The sequence below is a fragment of the Ornithodoros turicata genome, chromosome 6 (genome assembly GCF_037126465.1).
Source record: "Ornithodoros turicata isolate Travis chromosome 6, ASM3712646v1, whole genome shotgun sequence".
Classification (NCBI taxonomy): Eukaryota; Metazoa; Arthropoda; class Arachnida; order Ixodida; family Argasidae; genus Ornithodoros; species Ornithodoros turicata.
This window is the reverse complement of record NC_088206.1, coordinates 73,358,397-73,384,244: the sequence shown is the minus strand read 5'-3', so window position 1 is coordinate 73,384,244 and position 25,848 is coordinate 73,358,397. Positions and strand designations below refer to the sequence as shown.

At 43.8% G+C, this 25,848-nt stretch overlaps 1 protein-coding gene and 1 long non-coding RNA gene across 11 annotated transcripts in view; one reads left to right on the top strand and one right to left on the bottom strand.

Annotated features, from left to right (window-relative positions):
• The window catches only part of LOC135397338 (Kv channel-interacting protein 4-like), a 157,741-nt gene that overhangs the window by 15,589 nt on the left and 116,304 nt on the right, over positions 1-25,848 (bottom strand). Inside the window, exon 2 of one of the 10 annotated variants that reach the window (XM_064628872.1) lies at positions 23,156-23,255. The exons of 7 other annotated variants lie outside the window; for them this stretch is intronic. In XM_064628872.1, the coding sequence (XP_064484942.1) occupies positions 23,156-23,231 (76 nt within the window). In that variant the 5' untranslated portion in view covers positions 23,232-23,255. Of the gene's footprint in view, positions 1-7,352; positions 7,429-16,961; positions 17,046-23,155; positions 23,256-25,848 lie in introns of those variants that run through there. 2 more of the 10 variants (XM_064628874.1, XM_064628875.1) reach the window with 2 other exon arrangements.
• LOC135397340 (uncharacterized) overlaps positions 1-25,848 on the top strand; it is a 35,527-nt gene that overhangs the window by 3,899 nt on the left and 5,780 nt on the right. The window contains exons 2-3 of the long non-coding RNA XR_010423630.1: positions 6,112-6,233; positions 23,194-23,270. This is a non-coding gene — a long non-coding RNA (uncharacterized LOC135397340). The remainder of the gene's footprint in view (positions 1-6,111; positions 6,234-23,193; positions 23,271-25,848) is intronic.

Genomic DNA, 25,848 nt, shown 5'->3' with positions numbered 1-25,848 from the left:
TACCAAATTGGTGGCGCTGTCGAACACTATGACGTCATTTATTTACAAACAGGCAGAGGTCAACTGAACGGAAGCCATGAACTCATCGAGGAGTGTTAAATGAGTGTTAAGAAGGCATAGCTCTCTGTTACGCGTGTCACATTCACCGCCCTTATTTGGCCAATAGGTGCACGTGTGCCTTCAAGATATTATATCATTTCGAGGCACTGTCCCTCAGATGTGACGGTGTAAAAGACACCAGGGTAACACGCATAATATAATAAGCACTCTGCAAATGGTACACACGCAGTGGAGACCACGATTCTCAGACAGTATCGTAGGTAATATAGACGTAACGCACGTAATGTAATGGTAACATGTGAACAGAAGAAGGGTGAGTGATCTTTGTGATTTGACATTTCTCGTATACGGCATTTTGGCAATGACGATTTTCTTGCTACTTTACGGTTCCATCGTGGAGCTTACGTTTGTATAGCTACCCAAAGACGGGTTAGTTTTCATCGTGACGACACATATAATCATCCCTGAATCCCTCGATGATCGTCCTTCTCTCAGTCGGCATGATGTCCCCGTTTGTGTGCTGGAGTTTTAGCACTCGTTAAAGATCCTCGACGCTGCGCTGTATAGCGTCTACCTGATACGCTGGTCTATACTTGGTGTTCTTGCGTACCAGCTTACACAGAAAGAACAAAAGACGGGACGCGTTGTCCCGTCGAGCCTTCCCTTTTGTCCTTTCTTTGTTTATACCACCGTTACTTTAACATGGAACCCTGGAGAGCACAGTGAACCTGATAAATAGTTGCCATAAAGGCCGACAACAGGCGGGATGGCACCGCTACATTATAGCGTACGATGGACTTATCTGGAGTTGGACGGACTAAAAATAATACGTAGATTTTCACTTGTCTGATTTCTAATTACGCAGCACACCGTTGATAAATCACACGCGCTATGCGAAACGCAAAAACGAGACGTATAAAAATATCCGACTGAACGCGAGCACGTACTTGTTTTCCAAACTGACGAGCGAAAATATTGCGCAAGGAATATTCTGGCTGGAATACGTGATACAGACAACAATCATCTTTTATACGAGCCAACGAAACGAGAGAGAGTATAGGTTCCATCGCTTCTATAGACGTCTTCATTGAGAAGAGGAGACGGATGTGTATATTTCTCGCAAATAACTTTCAACCTCGAAGGAACAGAACAAGTTCGAATAAAAAGAAGATAGGGCCGTTTCATCTCGCATTTCTACGCCGGTATATTCTCTATCATTTGCATAACGAGGCCGTCTGAGCCGCTTCTGATTGGACGAGCGGAAAAACCGTCTTCTTCCAATTACCAGTACCGTTTGTTTTAGACTGGGCTGGAAATTGCGGCTTATATAGAGGCCAGTTTCCAAGTCGCCGTGTTATCATGTACAACAGGATTATTTTGCAGTCTGCGGCCGCCTGTATCTTTGCTTCCGTGTGAAACATTGTTACTTCGCGGTAAGAAATATGCCAACTTACACTACCAGGGCTGCTCAAGAAGTGCCCAGGAAAAGTAGGATACTTACAATTTTAAGCATGGTCACAACCGAAGTAGTCCGCTTATGAAGCCACACACAATTTTATGGGACCTGCTTTCGGAACTCGCAAATCGCTTCCTCGACAGATTCCTTTGAATCTCCGGGAATTTCCTTCGCGCGTGTAAATGTTTTACAATTTCTAAGTCCCCATAAATCGCCCGTACGATGAGTATGTGCTACACTCTTAGAAATGAACTTCACCGCATAGCACGTTCCTAGCCAACCATAATCTCGAATGATATCGTTATCTGCCCCGATTTGCTGAAAACGGGAGGCGTACGCCATTTTTGTGACAATTATGAACAGCATAAGTGTCACAAAAAAGGCGTACGCCTACCGTTTTGAACAAATCAGGGCATATAGCGATATCATTCGAGTATATGGTTGGCTAGGAGCGTGCTATGCGGTGAAGTTCATTTTTAAGAGTGTACTTCCCAAACACTTGTCTGAAATGTCGAGCAACTATGCCCTGCAGGCTGTGTCGTCTTGTAAAAGAGTATGGCAGATAATGAGAGGACGATATAGATACAGACCACACTGCCAGTGACAGCCATCAATGTTGCCAGTGTAAAAACTGTTTTCTTCTAATTCTGTTTTACGACCGTGGAGTGACTGCGGATATGAGCTGCAGGACTAGTGGTAGGATTCGAACCAACCACCGTCACCGCGGTTGAGTGAAGCATCTGCCTTCATAGCAGCACTGTGTACGAAATTGCTTCTATGGTCTCTCATATTGCGTCACTTACGAGTAGCCACTTTCTTCTGCTTCCTCGAAGATCCTTTCCTCAAATCCAATTCTACAAACGAAACGTCATTGCAGTACCTTCCACCTTGCCCTCCGTGTCAACGTTCTAGCAACAAGAGCACCTTTCAAGATTATGTTTATGCAGGCATCAAGTATTCAGTGGACGATTACTCCTGTCGTCTGTTAACACAGTCTCTTGTCGTCTGCTAAACTTGTCACGATATGAAACGAATCGTCTGCAACGTTGCGGATGCGCGTAGAAGAAAGATTTTCCAGGTACTCCCTGGTAGCGTCATTTTGAATCTTGTTTGCCCAGTCGTGGGTTAGATTCGAAAACAAAAGCAGATTTCTAAATTGCATCGCTTTCCTTCCACAGCGACGTATGACAGCGCCCCTATAGCAGATAAGGTGCTGTCGGAATGCGGTAGTTTGGGGCACGGGATGCTGTGGTTGTCGCGTTGGCGTATTTTTGTTCAGGAGCGCAGCAACTAACGCGCAGGAATGTTCATTGAGTCACATATTGGTTCGGACATTCCCTCTGAACAGATCGTTTTCAAATTGTGTTTGGTTGTGTGATTGCAGGAGTAAAGACTAGGCTGCCACGGGATGGGAGGAGCCACGAAATCTGACTGTTGCGCAACATATGCTACTAGTGATGCAGTAGCTTTTTAACTAATGCGTTTCCTCTACGAACTATAATACGGGTCCTCATCAAAACCCGCAGAATTCTTCCTAATACTCATATGCTGCTTTATTTATTTGTATGCTGCTTTTCACGCTGCTTTATTGGTGATGACGATGATGATCGAAAGAAAAAAAAGGAGATTGCTTTATTCATTGCTCATTCATTCATTCCGCTCTCATATTTCGTACTGCCGACAATCTATATAACTATCTATATATACAGTGAACCCTCGCTAATATGACACCCCATACTATGACGTACTCACTTTATAACCGTTTTTCTTGGGAACCGTTCCGTCGCCATGTAAATCCATCTCGTTAGTATGACAATCCACGTATCCGACTATGACTCAGATTTTTGTCACAAGCAGGGTCAAACACGGGTATTATCTTCTCGTTATTATGACCACGTCACATGACCCGCTGAGTAGCCACAGAGAGAGGCTACACAGTACACACATACCTCATGCAGAGGTTGACAGGTGTTGAAGTAAGGCGCCAAGGTTTGGAATTACTCCTGATGTTGTTGACCTCGGAATTACTCATAGAACTTTTCAGACTGGCAAAGCACTGTAGTGCTTAAAACAGCAGTGACCACGAGACCAGGTCATACTGTGCTGCTGCTGCTGCTGTTGTGCACCTAAGAATGGCCGGAACGAAGCGGTCTCTGAGGTCAGCGGATTGTGGGTTTCTCGTTAGTATGACAATTCGCTTTATGATCAAAATCAGCAGAAACGGCGGTGGTCATATTAACGAGGGTTCACTGTATATGTATATGTAAAAATATTTAATTATCTATTTACATTACGTGCAAATGATTTCCCTCGTAACGTCCGGCAAAAGAAAAATGGAAGCTTCCGCGCTTACGTACAAATTATGGTTCACAGTCACTCTCGTACAGTCTAGCTTTTATCTTAAATAGATTCTTTGAACACGGCATTGAAGTTGAACCATCTCGTTTTCTTGGGTTGCAGTCACCTCTGGAATTGTGATAATGTGTTTTATATGCGTAGTGTGTACGATAACTGGGCATTGTTTCTTATTTGTTACTGTCTGTGCTAGTTCGAAATGTAAACTTTGGGGATGGGAACTTGTCAAGCTGTCTCACAGCCTAAAGACGAAATAAATTGAATTGAATTGAATCTTTACTACCCTTACACCGAGAGCCATCGCGCGGCGTGTCCGCCTGTTTGTACTGTAGCCTAACCAGTAGCACCTATATTACTTCATCTTTACCACTATTTCACGCTGTAAATGTCCCTCACATCTCATTAGTCATCAAACTAAAATATCCGTGCTATTTTGTAAGATGCGCTTCGGACAGATTTCTTTGTCCTTAGACCAGAGCATTCATTCCATGACGTCATTACGTAACAGGTTTCCGGCGCAAAACAATATTCATCTCCCCAAGGTCTCACTAACTATGGAAAACAGAGATTCATTTATAGCGCAATTTCTACGTGGACAATGTAAAAAAGGATATAAAAATAAATAAATAAAACAACATAATAATAGTTTTCGTAATATATTATAAATATAAGAGCTCGACTTATGCGGACATTTATAGCCTGATCTGGACAAAGACGAAATATGACGCATAATGTAAAACCCCGAGACTAGGGAACACGAAAGGACAGACACAACACGACACACGTGTTGTGCGTGTTCCCTAGTCTCGGGGTTTTACATCATGCATCATCTTCACCAGCTCGCTTGCTTCCTAGCCATTTTTTCACGAAATATGAGGCTGCGAAGAAACCGGGAGACTTATTAAAGATAAAACTGGCAAGTTCTATACCTTTATCTTGTAGAAAACACATAATCAAAGGCACTGCAACAGACATTGACACCGCTGGGCCTCAAGTTTCGATGTTGCCGTCTATCCATCGGGCCAGGGATGAATTGTCCGGGACGTCAACGGGACATATCAATTTTAAAAAGGGAATGTCCGCATTTCAGTGACTAGATATAATCGCAGGAAATGCATCGGCAAAGTCAGGTACATCACCTAGAGTACCGTAGTCTTTCAGCGGAGGCAGACGCCCCATGCCTTGTAAGAACCATCCAAATCATAATAAGTAATAGGTCATACAGACATATTTTGATTCGCCTATACCTATCCTTTACATTCCTATTCAATATAATTGGAACCGTTCCAAACAGCCAGCTTTGACCACGAACGCAATAACGCATTTCATCGACAAGGGCCCGTGTACCACTTATGGCCACTAAAATAAGTAAACAAAGAAACGACAATGCACTACCACAGACTATATGCGGTCAGCGCAGACCATTTGGCGGGACGATGTTCTCATTGATTACGCATGCGCTAGAGTGCGCCCTAATCGCAAAGCCCAAAATTACTTCTGAGAATAAAGAACACGACTGCACAGGTCCAAACAGAAAAAAAAGAAAGAAGAAAAGTCTCCTTCCGTTAGCAAGAAATGATTGATTTCTGTTCCTTTTCTCCCCTCTCCGTTTTGTGTAATTCGCTAGTACGTTGTATTGGACAAAACTGACCCGCGCGTTAAATCCATTATTGCCTCCTGAAATTTCAATTATAATTATTGTTATTATTGAAATGCAAAACGGTCACACACCTTTCGGTGGATCTCAATTATTGGCTTATTGAGAAAAGACACATGTTGCCGTTGAACTATTATAAAGTTACTATTAACAAGTCATCAAAAATTGTAGACCGACCAGCTGGCAAGATGGCCGACCCGATAGTTACGGTACTCTTGAGATACCTGCCTGCAGAGCAGCCTCTGCCACACAACTGAGGTGTCATGCAAAGAAGCCCATCTTGCATTATGCGCATATTTTCTTTTTTTTTTGTTGTTGTTGCCTCGAATTTTTTGGGGGGTAAAGTTTTCGAGGTAACTTTTTAGTGTCCCAAACGTGAGTCAGATTAGGAGAGTAGGCGAAGCTAAGTTGACACACGCCTTTTTGTGACAATTAACGTAACTGCATAAGGCGTCCCCCGTTTCTAACCAATCGGGGGCAGAACGACGTCATTCTTGATGGTGATTGGCTAAGAGCGTGCTATGTGGTGAAGTTCTGTTTTAAGTGTGATAGCCGAACCTTGTGGGTTCTTTGCCAATTTCAGTGGGCGTTCAAGGATGGATGGAGGGACTATCTCAGCAGACCACATGAACAGAACGGGATGAAAATCCCCGGGAAGTCCTCGTATTAGTTGATGAACAAACAGAGTGGCGATTTTTATGGTCGGTGAGTATACACGTTCTGCCTCGTAAAAAAATAATAAAAATAAAGATAAATAAAAAATACCAATAATAAAATCCAAAATAAAAATTCCCAATCTAGATAAGCGCGTTTTACTTACGAGTATGTCCTCTTTCATAGAATTATCCATCCGACTCCGATTACTCGCACTTCCATTCTATTTCGGCCAGTGATGGCCGGTAGTCAACTACATGTAACTAAACGACTAGTTAAAGTGATTGTAGTTAAAAAGTAGTTGCACACTACTATTTCGAGTAGTTAACTACAGTAGTTAGGTTACTGCAGGCGCCAACTACTTCCGATTTTGCCGCGAGATTTACGGCACGATTGTGCTTCCGACTTTTACCTCGAGCTACTTGTTTGATGAGAACGGAGGTGCAGAGCAATTGTGCCGTGCATGTGTACTAAATATCTTCACTTTTATCGCTGCTTGTGATTCATATTTAGGTGTCCACGAACACTATAGAATGGGATTGGTGCTGACGAACGACGTTAAGTAGTTGGAGATGTAGTTAAAATACATTGCAGTAGCTAAAGGAGTAGTTTTAACTACCTCCCCTGAAAAATAGATGAACTACTAGTTAAACTACTCCATCGCGAAGTAGTTCGTAGTTATAGTTAAACCACTGTAGAAGTAGTTAGTGGCCATCACTGCTATTTCCCCTGTTCAACGTTTTCAATGTCGCTCTGACGTCTTTTCGAATTTTGTCATCTACAAAAAACCGCTGTTGACGGTTTTCCCTTAGACCGAAATAAGTGATCACGAAACGTGCCACGAGCGCGTATTTGATAGCGCATAAACCATCAATAAATTCCTGTATAGCATTTTCTGGTACTGTATCTGTGTTTTTCTTTTTATAACGCGCGTATTATAATTTTATAATGCCCGCTTCTTCGTCTGATTTATCCCACTCCTCGATATAACGTCGATATATTAACTTGTCTGTGAATAACACATCCCATGGTTTCATATCACTTCTAGAATAGGAGTACGCCAACTGTGCTGCGGTAATGTCTATCTTATCGCGGCATAAGACAGAAAATACAGCTATTCTACACCGTTAGGAATAGAGGGAGAGAAATAATAATCTAACTTAAACTTACTCTTTCTGCGTCCTGTAGCTGCAAAATTCTCAATTACTCTCCGAGCCCCGGTAGCGAACATGTCACTTCTCTGTCCCTTCGGATGACGACGAATAAGTATCCGCGCATTCAACCCGTCACAGCACGCACTGTGTGCAAAAACTTTAGAACCCGCATCCGATTTTTGATCCAATCGCGCGAAACCCGTCGATGCGCTTTCAGCTACACTAGCGCCACCGCAGTGAGCGACGAAGGAGGGAAGCCATTCGGGATGCGCGATATTTTCCTTCTCTCTCTCTTCCCTAAAACCTCTCTCTCCCTATTACTTCTGGTCCTCGCGTTTCATTTTAAAAGAACCGTGCTTTCTAAATATGTTTATAGGTTCGCTACTACATCGTTGAACGTGGTGCGATTTTTTTTAAGGACGGGCTCACAGGCATGACACACATAAGTGAAGGGGGGTGGAAAGAGGATGTTTTCTTTCTTCTTTTCTTTTTTTTTTTTCGTAGAAGCAAATGTTGTGAGTGCAGCGAAGAGCCAAGTTTACAGTTAAGAAAGCACAAGGCTCTTTTATGTCATCTGCGTGTAAAGACAGTGTGGCGCAGTTTCATACAAAACGAAGAAATACGAAGTTACGCTTTGGCCTTTAAAAATATGACGCACAATAGAGTTGGAGAGAGGGAACGAAAATGTGAAGGAAACGTAGAAGAGAAATAGATAGATGCAATTGAAAAAGGGGGGCTCAGATGACGTCAGGAAGCGGTTCATTTCCCGACAACAATCCTCGGTTTGTTAGCTGTAAAAGTTGATCATGTGGCTCGTTATGTACTCACTCATTAACCAGTAGTAGCGACTAAGTGTAAGTAGGGAGTCACTTTTTCGGGTTACTTGCCTTTCTCAGATTCGGGAGGTAAAAACCGGGCGCTATGTTTAAATCTGTAATTCGGGAAGAAATTGGGCGATAATTGTGCCTTCGGGTGTTATCGGGTGTTTTTGTTTCTCCTCTTGTCTAATAAGTCCTGTCCTAATCTCTCTTTTCTGTTTTTGTTTTGTTTTTTGTTGCTTTTTAAGTGTTGACTCACATGGGTGTATTGCAGGGAACGTAAGTGACCTATTCTTACATGCGTTACACGTGGCGACCTTTGTTCGTCTTCAGTGGAAACGTCACTCGAGGATTTCATAGTGACTGGAATTCAGGGAGAAATCGCATTTAACCCGAAATGGACAGAGGTCAGTTCGGGGGGGAATAACCGGACGGAACCGGGTTCAACCCGAAAAAGTCACTCCCTAAGTGTAAGGAGTTAAAAAAAAAAATTCGACAGACATGGGAGAGAAAGTTAGCACCGCGAATGAAATGTGACCGTGAGATGTGTGTACAGATGTAGACAGGAACTTTTGGCAGAAAACCTGAGAGAGCACAGCCGGTTTCCAACTCGCGGTCTTTGCCAGTATCCTTGAGATATCACCCAGTCAGCCGCATGAGGAAGAGTCCGCCTCACCGAGCTTCTTCTGGACCAATTCCGATTGATGAAGAGAAAGCGTCTTTGCACGTCCTTCTCCGAAACCACCAACTTTCTGTCAGCGCGGATTCGTTCTTGGTGTCAGCTCAAGGTCTTGCAGAAGACAGTTCGGGGTTCTCCCTCGATTTCCCCCACAACGCTTACAGACACACATACTTCGTGGCACTACGAAACGAAAAAAAAAAAAAGAAAGAAAAGGTGCAGTACGCTGTGTCGCGCTTGATTTGCGCTGACGTACAGCTTGGGACAAAAGTTTACGGAACACCGGGGTGTCGCATTTCTCCAATGGTGCGACAACCTAGCAGCAAACAGGAGGGGATACACATACTGGGAGGTGGATAGAATAGCCGGCCACCCGTTTCTTATTCGATCTCTTCCTGATAGCTAACAGGGGCCGCTCCAATGAAGCAATACGCAGATGCCGTGTTCCGTAAACTTTTGTCCCAAGCTGTACATAAATGCTAATACGCGTAACTCTCGTGATGACGGACTACTTGGAGAAAAAAAAAATCGCGAGGAACTTAAGAAACGCGAAATATTAAAATGAAAAGCCCTATAGCAGCGACATCAACGGCAACTATACAAACAACACGACGTAGCAAACTACCCCATCAACTTTAGCGAGCTTACCTTCAGGCGCAAACATCCTGGCTATTTCCGCGCAGCACCTTCTGCACCGTAGTGGCAGCAAGCAAACCCAGCCTGGACGACGCTCAGGAAACTAGAATATTTTCCACCGACGACTCTTCCGCGCTGCGCACTTTAAGGCGCGCAAACTTTTAAGCCTATACACTTCCCCGCTTATAACTTATAAGTGCACCCATGGGGGGGCAACCCTGAGAGGGTTGGTGGTTTCCGAGGCGCATCCCCATGGTTGCCCACCTATCTTTCTTCAACGTCGCGGAATACGGGCTATTTTTAACTCTTCTAAATTACCATCCTTTTTGTTTCCTCGATGTTTCTTTCTGGAGGTCGGCGTAACTCTCCACAGCACGTGGGGTGATTACGAGAAGTAACTGTGAGGGGAAGGAGGCTCATTTCGATCTAATCACCACCGCGAGGAATGTTTTTTCTTTCTTTTTCCATTAAGTATTATTGTTCTTCGTTCTTCTGCTAGAAGATGCTTTAGAGTCAAACGTTTTTAAACTTACGCTACGACTGTTTCTCGAACTCGTTGCCAAAATTGACGGCGCCGAATGACAAGGATGACAGGCTAGGGCACGCTATGGCTGACGATTCGTCGCAGGTGACAGAAATAACCACAGAAAAACAAATAATAGGCGAGTAGAAACGAAAAGAACAAATGAAGCGACGTTGGCATCGTTGCTAAGAAGGGTGCATCCGGTTTTGAAGAACAGCCTGACAAGGTGCTCGAGTCACACCGAGCGTTCAGTCTCGCCTTCTGACTCGCGTAAATACCGCAGGATTATCGACCGTTGTCACGAGTAAAATATATATTTTCCTATACGTTAGGCATTTCGTTCATTGCAATCCAAGTCATCATCATCAAAATAAAGTTGTTAGGTTAATCGTAATATTTTGAATAAATCGTCACCAAGTTATCTACGATTAGTTAAGTAGTCACAAAAGACAAATAACTATGCATTGTTCCCGACATTACTGTTAACTCACTCTGGAATCTGCCTATGCCAGTCGGCGAGAAAAAAATACAACATTTAAACGATTTAAATGATTTGACCGACTGGGATGGTTATGCACCGTAAATTATTGGGAGTTGAACTTGGACGTTCTGGAATTCTACTAAGCGTTACTTTAAGGCGAGATGAGTTGATACACGACGGCCTTATAGGCACCTTGCACCAGGCTTGAATCAGGTCCGTTCCTTCATTTTCCAGTGTGTGTTTTCGTTCATTTTCGTGTTCATTTCGTGCCCGTTCATTTTCTCCCGCTCTGGAACCGGTGTAGAAAAGGTATCGCATCGGCCAGCACTCCTCGCCAAGCAGCAAAATGTACTGAAAGTCGAATGCAATAGGGGTGGACGGGTATGTGGAAGGCCTTGAACAGACTCGTGAAACTGAAGTACTCTGATAAGACACATACCGATCACCCCTATTGCACTCGACTTTCAGTATATTGGGCTGCTTGGGTCACGTGAGCAAGGGTGCATGTCGCACGCGAAAGCAAGCAGTCTTATTTTTCCTTGATCTTTCGAATGTTGATACGCTGGTCAGATGTTTACCGGATGACTAGTTATATGGAATATTAAGTTATCGTCAGTAATACTCATTAAACACGACGGCCACCATTATTCATCCCAATGGGAGGAACGATTTTGGCAGCCCAGCCTTGTTGTGTCGTCGCTGGGAACGAGGCTAAGGAGCGCACGGAGACTGGTGGTTTGAGAGTAACGCGACAAGCTAGATGGTTTTCTGTGTTGCGGTAATCTCGTACACAGGACTCCAGGACATGCCCTTCTTTTCAATAAATGTCATTTGCTGGTTTGAGTCTCGTCCTGTCCGCTTCGAGTATCGTCTGCGTCTACAAGTAACGTACGCCAGCTAGTTCGCGTTCCTGTATTATGTTCTACGATATAGAATATAGTCAACCAACATGGCGGAAGCTTCTTCCCGGTACTATGTTATACCATAAATGCAGCCAATCGATGTGACGACTCATTTATGTCAACACGTGGCTGTTCCGTTTATTCAGGCCAAGGAAGAGCAAATAATTCATTCAGCGGCACGCGATGGGTGGTCGCCAGCATGTCTGCTACAATAGCAATCGTTTTCTTTTTTTTTTTTCAGTTAATTACTACTACTACTACTACTACAATAGCAATCTGAATGTGCTCCTCTGTGCGGCTGTACTGTCTGGATTTTTTCCTGGATTTTCCTCAGCCGCTGTCAGACATATGTCGCCACAGTTCTCTTAGAAGTCGGCCCAGGACGCACATTCCCCCAGGCCGTGGTCGTGAGGTTCCCATGCCTGTGAGGCCATCAACTGCGAGCTCTTTCATTAGCACCATCTCCGCCACCACCACCCACAAACCTGTACAATAAAGCTTTTTTTTGCTCTTAATGGAGGTTGCAAATATTAATATACTTTTACTCCTCGTGCAAAGAGCGCATCGGCGAACGAGAGGACGTCGTAACGGATCATGGGTTCCGGCACGTGACCAGTGACCTACAGCGGCACAAGCATGTACAGGGTGGGTGCAGATAAAGTAGCTCCACATTTTTACACGGATGGCGTTCCCTGCTTACCGCATAAACTTCTGATGGCGCGGGATGACGCATTTATCCGACACACACACACACACACAAAATCGTAGTAACCCAACTCCGCGTAACAAAAAAGTTATGCACGCAAACGTTGCCCTCCGTGCATCCCGATTTTCCTACGCAGAAGTCAATATGGCGGTCACGGCACAGTTGAGTCTAGCTACCGCTAGGCGTACCTCGTTTTGTTTCTTGTAGGTGGCACCCTTAGCAGAAGGGTGATGCAACTGTGATACACTGCAATGTCCCATTGGAAATACACGGAGCGAAGTTCACGTTGCTAACGATGTTATTGCGCCAAGTTTGGTTACCACGATTTTTTTCTCTCGATTTGCAGCGCATAAATGCACCGTCTTGCGCCGCCGGAAGTTCGTACGGTATGCAGGGAACGCGCTAGGTGCGAAAATGTGGGGCTACTTTATCTACACCCACCATGTATAAGCGGCGCTTGAGCGGAGAAGACGAAACAAAGAAGCTCTGCAAGTAACTGAGCGTTCTGCGCATATCTCCTCTCTCTGTTATTCCACTCGGACAGCCCCATTGGCTACGGCGGTGCCCTCCCTCTTCCTTCTCACTGCCTCCTCTCATGCGTAGAGACGCAATTGCGCAACGTATAGAGCCGTTTCTTACGTTACGTCACGAGGCTCGTGTCTGTCGTCCGCGGCTGCTTTCTCCGACCGCTTTTGGAAATTGGATGGCGCAGTGACAATACACCGCAGAACGAAAATATTTTGCACGGTGACTCCTGGTGGACAGCTTCACAGATGTGATGGCGGGGTTTCGAGCCACGTATATATGTCACTTCCATTCTTCGTTAATGGGTACTTGCTAAGCTGTCACGAGGCTGTACACCAACGATGTTCCCAAAATTATAGAGTCGCCGCTTCATATGCGAGTTGAGATGGCGAATATAAATCGCCTCCATTTCTGGAGGGCCGCGTCGTTCGTGGTATTACCATTATTGGTCAGTGTCATGTGTTCCAAGTGCTTTCGAAATAACTGTAATCTTCCAGTCAGCCTCACACCCAACGCTTTTGCAGCCAACACAAGCTAGAAAGGGGGGAGGGGAGCATACGGCCTATGTGCTTTCCTTCTCTCTGGCTTGGGCGGTAAACAGTTTTCAACGTTCTCCCCCGGCTAGGTGGCGCTGCTCCTTCAATGGCGGCCTCCGCGAGAAAACGGTGTACAAGAGAATAGAGAGCATTAGTACATCGTACGCTATTGCCTTTGCGTACGTAAGGGATAGCGTTGATTGTTCTGCGCATGCCCATAAGAGAAAAAGAGCTTCGCGCATTGCGCAGAACCACCAATGATATCCCTTACGTACGCAATAGCGATAGCGTACGATGTCCTAAAACTCTCTAATGACGGCTCACGACCCTGAAAGGGTCGATGGAAAAAACAATATTCCAGGTTAAGCTGACAACCACGTGACGTCATTATTAGTTATCTCATTTCGGTTTTATTGTTGTCTACACTCTTAAAACCGAATTTCACCGCATAGCACGCTCTGCGCCAACCATTGCCACGAATGATAGGGTTATCGCTTCTGATTCGATGAGAGAGAGGGGAGTACGCCTTTTTGTGTCAATTTGGATACGCGATAATTGGCACAAAAAGGCGTACGCCCCTCTCTCCTCGAATCAGAAGCAATAACCCTATCAATCGTGGCAATGGTTTACGCGCAGCGCGCTACGCGGTGAAATTCTGTAGTTAGGGTGTAGATAGACGTTATATTACACAAACATGCAGTGGCGACATGATCGTGAATCGTCGGGCCCCAGTCGTAAATTAAGGATTTTTACTTGGTCGCTCGATTACTTCCTTGTACCTGGAGGAATATCTTGCACGTCCATCTCTCACAGATTGAGAACAATGTAATAGATACTCTCGACCACAGACTTGCCAAGAACGTTGACACTAATGACGGCTGTTCTCAATTAGCCATTAGAGACGTAGCGTCGCATGATTCAGGAAAAAAGGGAGTCGCTCATTAGAGAAGGGAAACTTCACTGTCAGACAGTCACTATAGTGAGAGACATTGTCTCGACTCCAGCGATCCAAAATACTCTTCCTCAGTTGCAAGTGGATACCTCGGCATTGCAGTGTCACGCATAACGTTACCACACTCTAAGAAAAGAAGGAGTAATTTTACTCCTTTTAGGGGAAACGTATACGAAGAGGGGAGTCAAGTCCTGTAGATCACATAAACAACATACAGAAACCGACACTGAAGATTTTAGTTTAAGTTTAATTTGTACAAGCTTTCGCGTGGAGGTCCACGCTTCCTCAGGTACAAAGTGAAGTGGTGACACACATAGGTATATATAGTATAGCTATATACACGACTAAACATACTGCTGTACAAAGAAAGGGAAGGGGAAGGAGATATGGTGCCACATGTCTGTGTACATTGTGTCTGTGTACAGCTATTCATTGTACACAGACATGTGGCACCATATCTCCTTCCCCTTCCCTTTCTTTGTACAGCAGTATGTTTAGTCGTGTATATAGCTATACTATATATACCTATGTGTGTCACCACTTCACTTTGTACCTGAGGAAGCGTGGACCTCCACGCGAAAGCTTGTACAAATTAAACTTAAACTAAAATCTTCAGTGTCGGTTTCTGTATTTCCTTTTAGGGGACTATAAATGCATTGCCACAAAAAATAGTCCCTTTTCGGGAGGAAATGCACGGGAGTAAATGAATGTCACAGAGTGGAGACTGCATTTCACGCTCATATTCTAAGAGTCTCAGGAACAAAATTCGCGTGCATGCATGAAAATACTTCGAATTAAACAGTCAACAGTGACATGTCGAGTGATATAAAATCTTCCTCCATACATAGGGCACAATTTGCGAAGAAAGAAGCGCTAACTGTTTCTTACTCTGTGTGGATGGAAAATTGCTAAGTTGGCCAAGTTGTATAGTCTTATGCCATCAAATTGACTACGAGCATATATTTACGTAGACTGTTGCATTAGGAACACCATTTGTGAAGTTCAGTAACAATATGCAGTCCTGGGGAGTAAATGTCGGGGTTAGAGGACCAAAATGGAGAGTAATTGCATTCTAGGGGACTAGAAGTTGCAATTACTCCCCATTTTACTCATTTTTTTCCTTAGAGTGCAGGGTTAGAGTTGTAGAGGCGGAGAGGTGCCAAATGACATTTAACTAGGGTCTCACTTTTTCGGGCTCAATAATGCCTTTATCGGATAAGGTTCATTTTAATTTTCATCATTCTGTACCAGCGTGGTCCATCACGTGAAAGCTTGTACATATTAAGTATACATATTAAACTGCAGTGTCAAAGTTTCAGTGTCATCGTTTGAGTATTTTACAGCCATCTTGGACTTGACTCACCGTATACCTGCTCCGCCATTTTTCGTGGGTCACAGGGTAGCAGAGTTTGTTTGGGCAAGTGATACGAGGCCTTTTAATCATCGTCTGAGACGGGAAGATAATGATGTCACAGGCAAGAGGACTCGACGATCGAGCCCAAAATAATGGCAAGTTGTGGAGGAGTTTTACTCGACTGATAGTGATTGTTATCACAAGGTCGTACGATATCCCACCTTGGCGGAAATGGGTCTGCGGACAGCTTCCGGTGTTCTTTCCAGATCACAGAAGCCGGAATGGAATGTCTGTTATCGACCATCTGTGACACGCTGTGCCTAATTACTAGGACGTGGCGGATGCAGAGATATCAACTCCACTGTTAACGAGGTTGGGGCACTTTCATATTTGTGGCTGATTACATCATGCATGTATTACACTGCGTGCCAAAGTATATATACTTTTTTTTTACTTGTCGTGATTGCCGAGATAGCAGCTGAGGGCAGCTTAGAGCTGCCTCGATCCAAACTGTGGTGACTGCAAGAAGCGAAAGAAGATGCTCATCATAAAATTGTACGCACGCACTCATGAGACTGTAATGACAGTCAATCCAGTGCAGAGAGTATCACGTGACTTTGCGGTGGTTTGAACGGCAACAACAATTACATGAACGGCATGAGAAGCAGCGTCTGATGGAAAGCTGCTCTGAGTTATATTGTAAAACATGTAGGAATGGGACATTTTCTTTTTCTACTTTTATCTCCTTCCTGATAGTGTTCCGATAGCCAACTATCGATTCGCATCGATAGTATCACTTAATTCCTGTCAACTATTGATAATACTATCGATAGTTTTCTGACTATCGACACTCGACTATCGATTCGCATCAATAGTATCACTGCCTTCCTGTCAACTATCGATAATACTATCGATAGTTTATTGACTATCGATTGTTCGACTGCCATATGACTGTCGATAGCATTGATAGTATTATCGATAGTTTTGAATCACTACAGCAGATCCTTCGATCGACGCGTGCTCCCCTTGAGGAAACGCGTAAACGTCTACGCTTTCGTTTCGTACACCGTACACAGCAAAACACTTCAGATCATGCATAATGAAAGATGAGTGCTTTCCGCCAGGGTGCACTATTCTATGCGAGCTCCGGCTCCCGCCAGGTTGTTATGAGACAGACATTATGAGACAGGCAGTTACGGAGGTCATAACGGCGGAGAATGCGACCGCGATATGATGCTCTGTAGTCTGCGATGAGATGGAATTAGCTACATATTTTGGATCAGAAAGTTGCAGGATGTGACATGTAGTTGACCAGCGTCTACTCTTCGTATGACCATACTAGAAAAAAAAAAAAAAAGAGAAGAAGAAGAAGAAACTTCCACGCAACTAACAAATCTATAATATATCGAGAAATAATATACATATCCAGGGTTGCCTAGACTCAGAGAGGAGACAAACCATAATTACAACTGGAGGTAATTTCGTTTGTTATACTCTGCACTTGCAACCTCACCTCTAACGTGAACGTGACCTGGAGAAGAGCCTTCGCCTTCTTCGACAGCCACGGCGTAGTGCATGCTCGCAGGATCGTAGCAGACGGTGCCAACGGATCAGCAAATGGAAGAGTTTCTGGCTCTGGCCACCACAAATCCTCACTTGGGATCCAAAGCAGACGATTTATGTTTGCAGAAGACAAAATACGGTCGGATTTTGGGCAGACGATTTTAAGACAGCGAAGCTTTCTTCCTCTTTTTGCGGTAGTTAAAAACACGATCGGAGTTCTAAGGAGTAACGGACGACTCGGAGCAGACACCACACTATAAACTAGCGGACGAACCCGAGTTCTCGCAGAAGACAGCACTAGCAGACGACAGCAGTCATCTATACGGTTTAGCAGGCTGTTCGGAACGAACTTTCTTCCTTTTCGCACACAATGCGACGTCCTGCAACGAACACCTGGATGCAAAAACTACTTTATATAATCGCAGACGACAGACTTGCTCTTCGCTGGACACTATACTGCACTAGAATAAGTGCGTTCCTGTTCCAGCGAGCGGCTCGTCTGCGGACCTCACGTCCAACTGGAAGGGCGCGGTCCTAGGATTCGGACCACGTACTTGAACGTCATGGTGGTCACGTGACTAACAAGGTCGCTGTAGAACGTAATGGCGGTCACATTAATTAGTCGTGACGCTTTTTTTAAGGCTCCCATTACCAAAAGGGGGAAAGGGTAGGTGTATAGGAACTGTTATGCGACGCTGATTTAGGGCACATGAGTTGGTCTCGTTATTGGGTCGCGCACGAAGAGATACGATAATGATGCGGACGTGGTTATAGCGATAAAGAATATTGAATGATGAAATATGTTCGCGAACATGAATTTTTCAATTATGGTTGTTTATACAGAAAGATAAATGTAGTGTGATTAACCGACAGTCATGATTGCTGTTCGTGCCACCCTAAATTTTAGTACCGAAGCCGCCCATGATACAGAGAGCAGTACATAGTTTCTCGAGGTAAAGTACCGAATTTCAACTGCACTAACCCACAAGCACTGAGGTATGGTACCGCAATTGTTGCGGTGAATCACCTCATCCCATAATCATTCATGTAGTTGTTTTTGTTGAACCGCACTGTTCGTCAGCTTTAATCTTACACTCTTAAAAATGAACTTCACCGCATAGCACACCCCTAGCCAACCCTCTTCTGGAATGATATCGTTATCTGCCATGATTTGTTGAAAACGGGAGGCGTACGCCTTTCTTGTGCCACTTATGCTGTTCATAATTGTCACAAAAAAGGCGTACGCCTCCCGTTTTCAACAAATCAGGGCAGATAACGATATCATTTCAGAAGAGGGTTGGCTAGGGGTGTGCTATGCGGTGAAGTTCATTTTTAAGAGTGTAAGATTAAAGCTGACGAACAGTGCGGTTGAACAAAAACAACTACATGAATGATTATGGGATGAGGTGATTCACCGCAACAATTGCGGTACCATACCTCAGTGCCTGTGGCAACGGCAAGCCCTATCACCACCACCACCATCATTTCTAATATATAATAATTGGGTGTTTACGTCGCGAGACAACTGAGATCAAATTTCATTTCTAAGAGTGTAGAGGTGTTAATGGACACTAATGTACACATGCAGTTCCAGGCGTCTTAGTGTGTTTTCGCAAATGGAGAAAAATTTAAAACCAGTCACTCCTACATAGTTCCAGTAGCCATCTTTATGTTCGGCGAGTCACTCGTCGCACGAAACTTAATTCTGGAAGACGTGAAATAACAAAGGTGTATGTATTATGCTCGCAAACTGGTAAAGCAGTATAGAATGAATCGAACTACTGGGTTTTGATCACAGGCTCGGTAGCTGCGGGTAACCTATTGTACATTGAAAGGAACGACTCGGATTGTGATATACAGTACAGGGTGTCTGTTTTTCTTTTCGATACACATTTTTCATTAAAAAACTACGAGGGTTATAGCCTATAGGCATCCTGTTTTCACTTCTATCATCTCTGGGCCAGCGGACGTTCTTGGCCATCTGCTGCTCAACCGTCCAATGACTAATTGCCTAAAAGTTGTTAATTAACTTTTTAATTATAACAGCTACTCCCAATGAGAACATCTGGTCCCATCGGTCACCTGATACCGCTAACGTTTTCAGAACAAAAATCCGTTCGATAGATCGCCCGCCAAAAATTCGTGAAAGAACACCATTCTTTTCTTTATTTTGTTCATTGAGCACCTTTGGAGACACGTCTTTCCTTCACCCCAATGTGAGAGGGTGAAGGAGCACAGTGCCGCCTCATGCGTCGAAGATGAGCTCGAACTTGCGGGAATAAAACAAATCCCGGGTGCCGCTATCAGAACTGCCCTCATCTTGGGTTGCATTTTCTGTTTTCTTTTAATCTTTTTCCAGGACGCAAGAGGCGATAGTGTGCTCTTTCACCCTCTGACATTGGGAGTGAAGGAAAGACGCGTCTCCGAAGGTGCGCAATGAACAAAATAAAGAAAAAATGTGTTCTTTCACGGATCTTTTGATCTATCGAATGAATTTTTGTTCTGAAAACGGTAACGGTATCAGGTGACCGAAGGAACCAGTTGTTCTCATTGGGACGACCTTGTAGCTTTTATAATTAAAAAATTAATTAACGATTTTTAGGTAATTCGTCATTCGACGGTTGAGCAACAGATAGCCGAGAACCTCCGCCAGTACAGAGATGATCGAAGAGAAAACAGGATGTTTATGGCCCTTATAGCTTTTTTTTAATGAAAAATCTGTATTAAAAAACACCCTGTATACTGGCCGTTTAATTTAAGGACGATGAAGTAGAGAGAAGCCAGGTGGAAGATACAGGGACGGGAAAAATATTGTATGATACGCCTCTTGATTCTTGAGTGACACAGGTAGGAGCGTTCGGGTTATTATTTTTTTTTTCGTTTGCTCGCTCATTTCTCTTGCAAAGGGGAACCGAACCCCCGTCTAGGCACGGCAGCGGGCAATGTTATAATAATAATTAAAAAAAAAAAACAAGGAACACAACAATACAACATAAATACATAAAATTCACACACAAACAAAAACCGCATATGGTGGAATGAATGCGTATACAAGATGGTAAGTGTATGCTCTACAATGCGTTACCACCGTAACCGTCGCTATAGTTCGCAACACTGATCTACTGGCACAAATAAGGTCTTATTTTGCATACGTTGCGTAACAGTTTGCTTCGTGGATATTATTGAACCACGAACCAGCGTAATAAATACGAGAGTACATTCAGGAATAATACAACATAATCTTGCCTTTTACTGGGACAATATACTGTGCCCTGTTCAAAAGCAGCAGGCATACAATTTTCGGCCAATTTTCGGCCAAATCTCGTTGTTTACGTCGTATACAATTTTATACTGCTGACTCATTTGACAGTCTGGGAGCTCAATATACAAACGCCACAAATTTCGTTCCAATACACCTCGTAGCTTTTTTATAGCAAAATTAAGATTTAATATTACGGGCAACACTGTGTCAAAGACCCGACACGAACTCCATAGTTCACGTCATGTAGGGCGGCGAACATAAACGTGCCAGTAACAACAGGAGAGTACAGCGACATCTGTGGACCACTACCATCACCACGCCGGCTCACCGGACGCGGTGTATCTTTGCCTGTGGGCGACTTTCATGGTGTTTCTGCTGAGAGTTCTGTTACTCATTTCCACGATGCACCAGTGTTCTTGCATATTGAGAAAATATGTATCAGGAACTATCTCGTTCGAACAAACTTTTCAAAGAAAGTTCATGGAGCTGGATACTTAGCCCATGACTTAGCCGATAGAGGGATGGAGACCACTGTTGCTCGACGAATGGGCGATTGTTTCCTACAGGGGCGCCACCCCGCGTCATTTCACCGCAATTTAAGTCGTGATTAAAAAATATTTAGCTTTTTCTGTCGCACATAAAATTTCACAGTACATAAGCAGGCGCTTTTCAAAATTAATTAAAATTGTTTCTTTGACAGTAAGCACGTCATCTTTCGTGGACCTACCTTTTGAAACCCAAACTGCATCTCTGTAAGCACGGTATTTAGTTGCAGAAAGTCATACAACCTGTTATACAATTTTTTTCGACAACCTTTAAAAACAAGGGCAGTACAGAAATTGGTCTGTAACCAGGAAGACCAGAACATTCAGGTATCTTACTAATAGGTATCACTGTTATTAATTTTAACTTTCCAGGAAATACACCTCTCAAAAGTAATCAGGTTGCAAATATAAACCAGTGGTAACTGATAATTTTAACTTTAATTGATTAATAGGTTGTTTAGCTTTAAGTAATTTAATTTTAACTTTTAATTGTAAGAAGATGTAGAACGTGTTTGTTGTATTGAACCATGTCCAATAAATCACACACAAAAAATCAATTTTTTAGCCTCGCAAGAAAGTTGTACAATTCAAACAACTGGACAAACAGTTGGCTTTAATTAGTTACGCTAACACGTAAAATAGAAACGTACACAAGTAAATAAAGACGTACACAACGAAAAATAAGTAGATACACGGTCTACTTCATAAACAGATTTGTCAAAGGGTGTAGTTTTGCAAGCTGAAGCCCAAAATGGCCTTGACAATGCACGCACGACCCCGAAAAGTGACCAGAAAAAGATTCAATGTGGGGCAGCACTACATCAGTTTTGCCCTGCATCTACATTGGGTCAAACGTGACCGCTCTGAACCCGTTCAATAACGGCAAACAACACAAATCTTTTACAACGACAGATAGAAGCTTGTACGGAGCCCCGCCTTCGAATGACGCACGCGCGCTACGCAGACGGCATTTCGATCGCTGCGCTTACCAGTAGCGACGGAATACAGATGGCGCCACACTTCAAGATGACAGGAAAAAACAGTGGTTTGTTGCGCCTCCTGTCGTTCTAATGGTACAACGGGGAAGCGCATCACTGGCGCCTCGTTTGAACGTGTGTGAGATTAACTCGTTGCCATCATGTTTAACTTCCTCGTTAATTCGTCCCTTCTATGTTGTTCCAGCCTCAGAACAGTTCTCTCATGTTCATGTTTAACTCGTTGCGGTTTGGTAAACATCACGTGGCTGTTACACGTTTCGGAATGGCTCGGATTGTATTTTTGCTTAGTATAATGACGTCACACGGCTTCACACGACGACGGGCGTTTTGTATCACAAAATTTCAAAGAACGACGCTGCGTGAACGAAATTGGTTCTAGCGATAGGTGGCGCATTGTGTCGAGTCAGTGTTGCTCGGCAAGGGAGTCCACAGCGGTCGCTTGCCGAAGGAATCTCTCATATTCGATTGTTAGAAACCTACTCCGTTATTGGGCCGAAGGCTCCGAATTATAAGCTGAAGGAAGAACATAAAGTTGACTTTCCGGACCTTTGAAAAATAATGTGCTTCCACCAAGTGTGGAATTGCCAACTTTTGCAAATTCTCATGTTCTCATGTCATTTACGTTTACCTTCTTACGACACTATGTTTTCAACTCTGAAGAAGCGTACGTGCTTTCAGCTCTCTCATCAACACGAATAACACCTGCAAAAGAAGAAGAAGAAAAAAAAAAGCAACAACAAATTTTTTCAGAGGCTTTACCAGATAACAAACAGAGGTTTGTTTTGCGTGTGAAGGATTGAGTGATTGATTCTGTGCTTTTGGGCGCAACAACATCAAGGGTCTGATGTGAAGGATTCTGGCGCCGCCACTTATTCCAGATAAATGTAAAGACGTTTTTCCATCCATGTGAACATGCGTTCTATTAAGACAAAAAAAAAAGAAAAAAAGGAAAGGGGGGGGGGTGTCATAGGAAATCGGTGCTGCGGCAATGCCATCAGGGAATACATCCCCGCCAGTGAGCAGTCACGTGCTCAGTTCAGAGCCGGAAGCGTTTTCAGGAGTTTCAGGAGCGTCGCCAAGTTCGGAACGGAGGAAAGCAATTGTTTTCCCCCTCTACGTGCGGAGTGACGCGTAATGGCATCGTGTAATGACCCAAAATGTCACAAACCGAAGCCTAAATAAGTATATACAAGAAAAGCAAAGCCGACCTTATCATATGGTACGGAGACAGCAGTGTGTGTGTGTGCAGTGAGTGCAGTTTTTTTTTGTCATTGCCAGAGTGCAGAGAAGAAGCGTGCTTCGTGTGCTGAGGCATTTTTCTTTTCAGAGAAAGACATACCTTCGCTTTTACCCCGATTTTCTTTTTTCTTTCTCGAGGACCAAATGGCCAGAGTGTCCATCGTCATGGCTATCATGGCTGACCGCTTTCTGAAGAATCCCTGCCGTGACACAAGGTTCATATTACGTCTCTGTTTAGAAGCGTGGCTGCTAAACTTCCGAGGCTTACACGATATTTACACATACTTACATTATCCAGGGTGCTTTTTAAACATTTGCAGTTTTTTAAATAAAAATCTGCGAGTTTTTTTTTTTCGAGTATTAGCCTCTCATATTATTTTTTTGTCTCCGTGTTAGCGCCGCGAAGCAACTGTGGCTATGAGCGGCCTACAGACGTGAACAGATGGAGAGAGGGACGGCGGGTTAGTACGTGTCCTGGGCCCACCTCAGGGACAGACATTGTGACGACATTCGTCCTTATAGGACTCTCACGTGGTGTCACGCGATCCTATATAAAGCCACGGACGGACTTACGTTATGGTTGGCCCCATCGATTTTAAAAACACGCTTTTCTGGTCACCTACTGTAAGTGAAGCGAATGAATAAAATAAATGAATGAATTTTATTTCCACTTTAACTCGTGGTGGGAGCAGTGAAAAAAGAAAAAGACGCAATAACGACTTGACGGGCTCGCGGTTCCCGTACAAAATGACATTGGTTAAGCGACACGAAAAGCATCCGTGGAAGGTAAACTAAATGCATGCAATATGAATATCTTTCTTTGACACTGTTAATGGATCAATAGAGGATTTCTTTCAACATACACGGTAATATATATGCAACACTCTGTTCACCATATCTCGTTCTACATCGGGGGATACGTCAAAAGCTCTTGCCGCGATGATTATAAGGATATAACTATGCTCTTTGAGGTCAAACAGTGATAAGCTATTAGCTAATGACTTTTTACGAGCAGTACGGTAATAACACGAAAGTTTATATCGATACGGGTTACGAATATTAATCAGCGAGTACCGTTTAGCAAATTTAGTAAGTTAGCCCGATTTCCGGATTTGTAGCTTTCAACCGCGTTGGAATTCGTTCCCGGATACTCTCCAACGCGAAGACGGTGGCGCAGCGTCGAAAGAAGCCGCCCCTCGAGATCGAGAACGATCCGTTTTCCGAACAGTCAAAAATAGCTCCTCGAAGCGTGGCCATCGCAGCCAAAGTTTTCAAAGTTTTCCAAACGGATAGAATAAAATGAGAGTGGACGCAACACTCCTCCCACCCATTGTAAAGAGAAGAGACAATTTCATTTATCCGTATCGCTCCGTAGCGGAAGATAAACAGCGCTCCCGGTGGAGAATAGCTTTCTGACAACCCATGGCAGGATACGATACACGGCTTTCAATTTCATCGAAGCCGCACGTGCTGGGCTTTCGACTCTATATCGGTGATCGATATAGTGGGCTGGGAGAGAGGCATACTCGTTGGAGGAAAAAGGAAATAGGATCAGGCTTAGGAGAAGTGGAGAAAGAACGATAGAGCGGGGATTTCCATCCGACAACGTGTTCTTCTCTAAACATCTTTTTTTTTTTACCCCCGCTTCGGTTTCTAAACATCTACTTCAGTATCATTACGTATAACTATAATTAGCACGTGTGCCTAATTACGGGAATGAAGGAAATTCGGGCGACAGCTTGTAACGAACTGGAACGCGACACTTATAATTTATTATCGGGTAAGGGGGGTCCTTTGTTACACAATCCTATGATCGCAATAAGTACACGATGTCACGTCGTATAAAATATATAACTGGTATACGGGGCAATGAATTATCAGACAAGGCCGGTGCAGCTGTAATTTCGAACGACGTTACTCGGTTCGACATACCCTTGCAAGACGTCAGGTCAGCTCCCAAGATATAATTTACACAAAATGGCGCAACTTCTGGAACACACAGACACACAAAAACTCCATTTCATTAAACCTCATACACAACAACAACAACAATAATAACTTGAGGCTTTGTTTGTATCTGTCCCTTCTATGTGTTCCAGCCTCAGAACATCAGTTTCTCTCTTGTTCAACAGATGCCGCTTGCGTCGATTTCCGTCGTATGAATGTGCGTATGAGTGAGCAAAAATGTAAGAGTGAAAGGAGGGTGAGTGAGAGTGAGTGGCTGGTTTGTCGTCCCTTCAGATGACGCACCCCGAAAGTCGCTGGAGAGGCGTGTTAGCTTAGCTCAATTGGTAGAGCCCTGGACCGGTAATCCAGAAGATGTGGGTTCGATCCCTACAGCTGGCTAACCTTTTCAGTGACTTTCATCTTTCAATGAAGAAGTGATGATGATATGGGATGTTTCCCCGTGGTAGCCTCATACCCAAAGTCACGGAGAGCGCCCAGAAAACCATCTGTGTAGCGTTTTACTACTCAGGTTAAGGGATACATTCCTCACCACTTTTTACTTTACTTACTAGGTTTTTACTTTTGGAGAGGAGCCGCTGAACTCTCTCTGACTCACACATACTCTTCATATGTCCACAGCATGAAAGCAACCTACGGAATCCCTTAAGAGAATTCTATGCCCATTTTTTACCTCTTCACCCAACGATCTGGCTTGGTGATGAGGCTATCATCCCATATAGTAGAGTGATAATTTATTGAGATACATCGGAATTGTAAACCTTTTGTGGTTTTAGACTCATGTTTTATACATTCATACCCTGTTTTTACTGGACATCGTGTTTAACT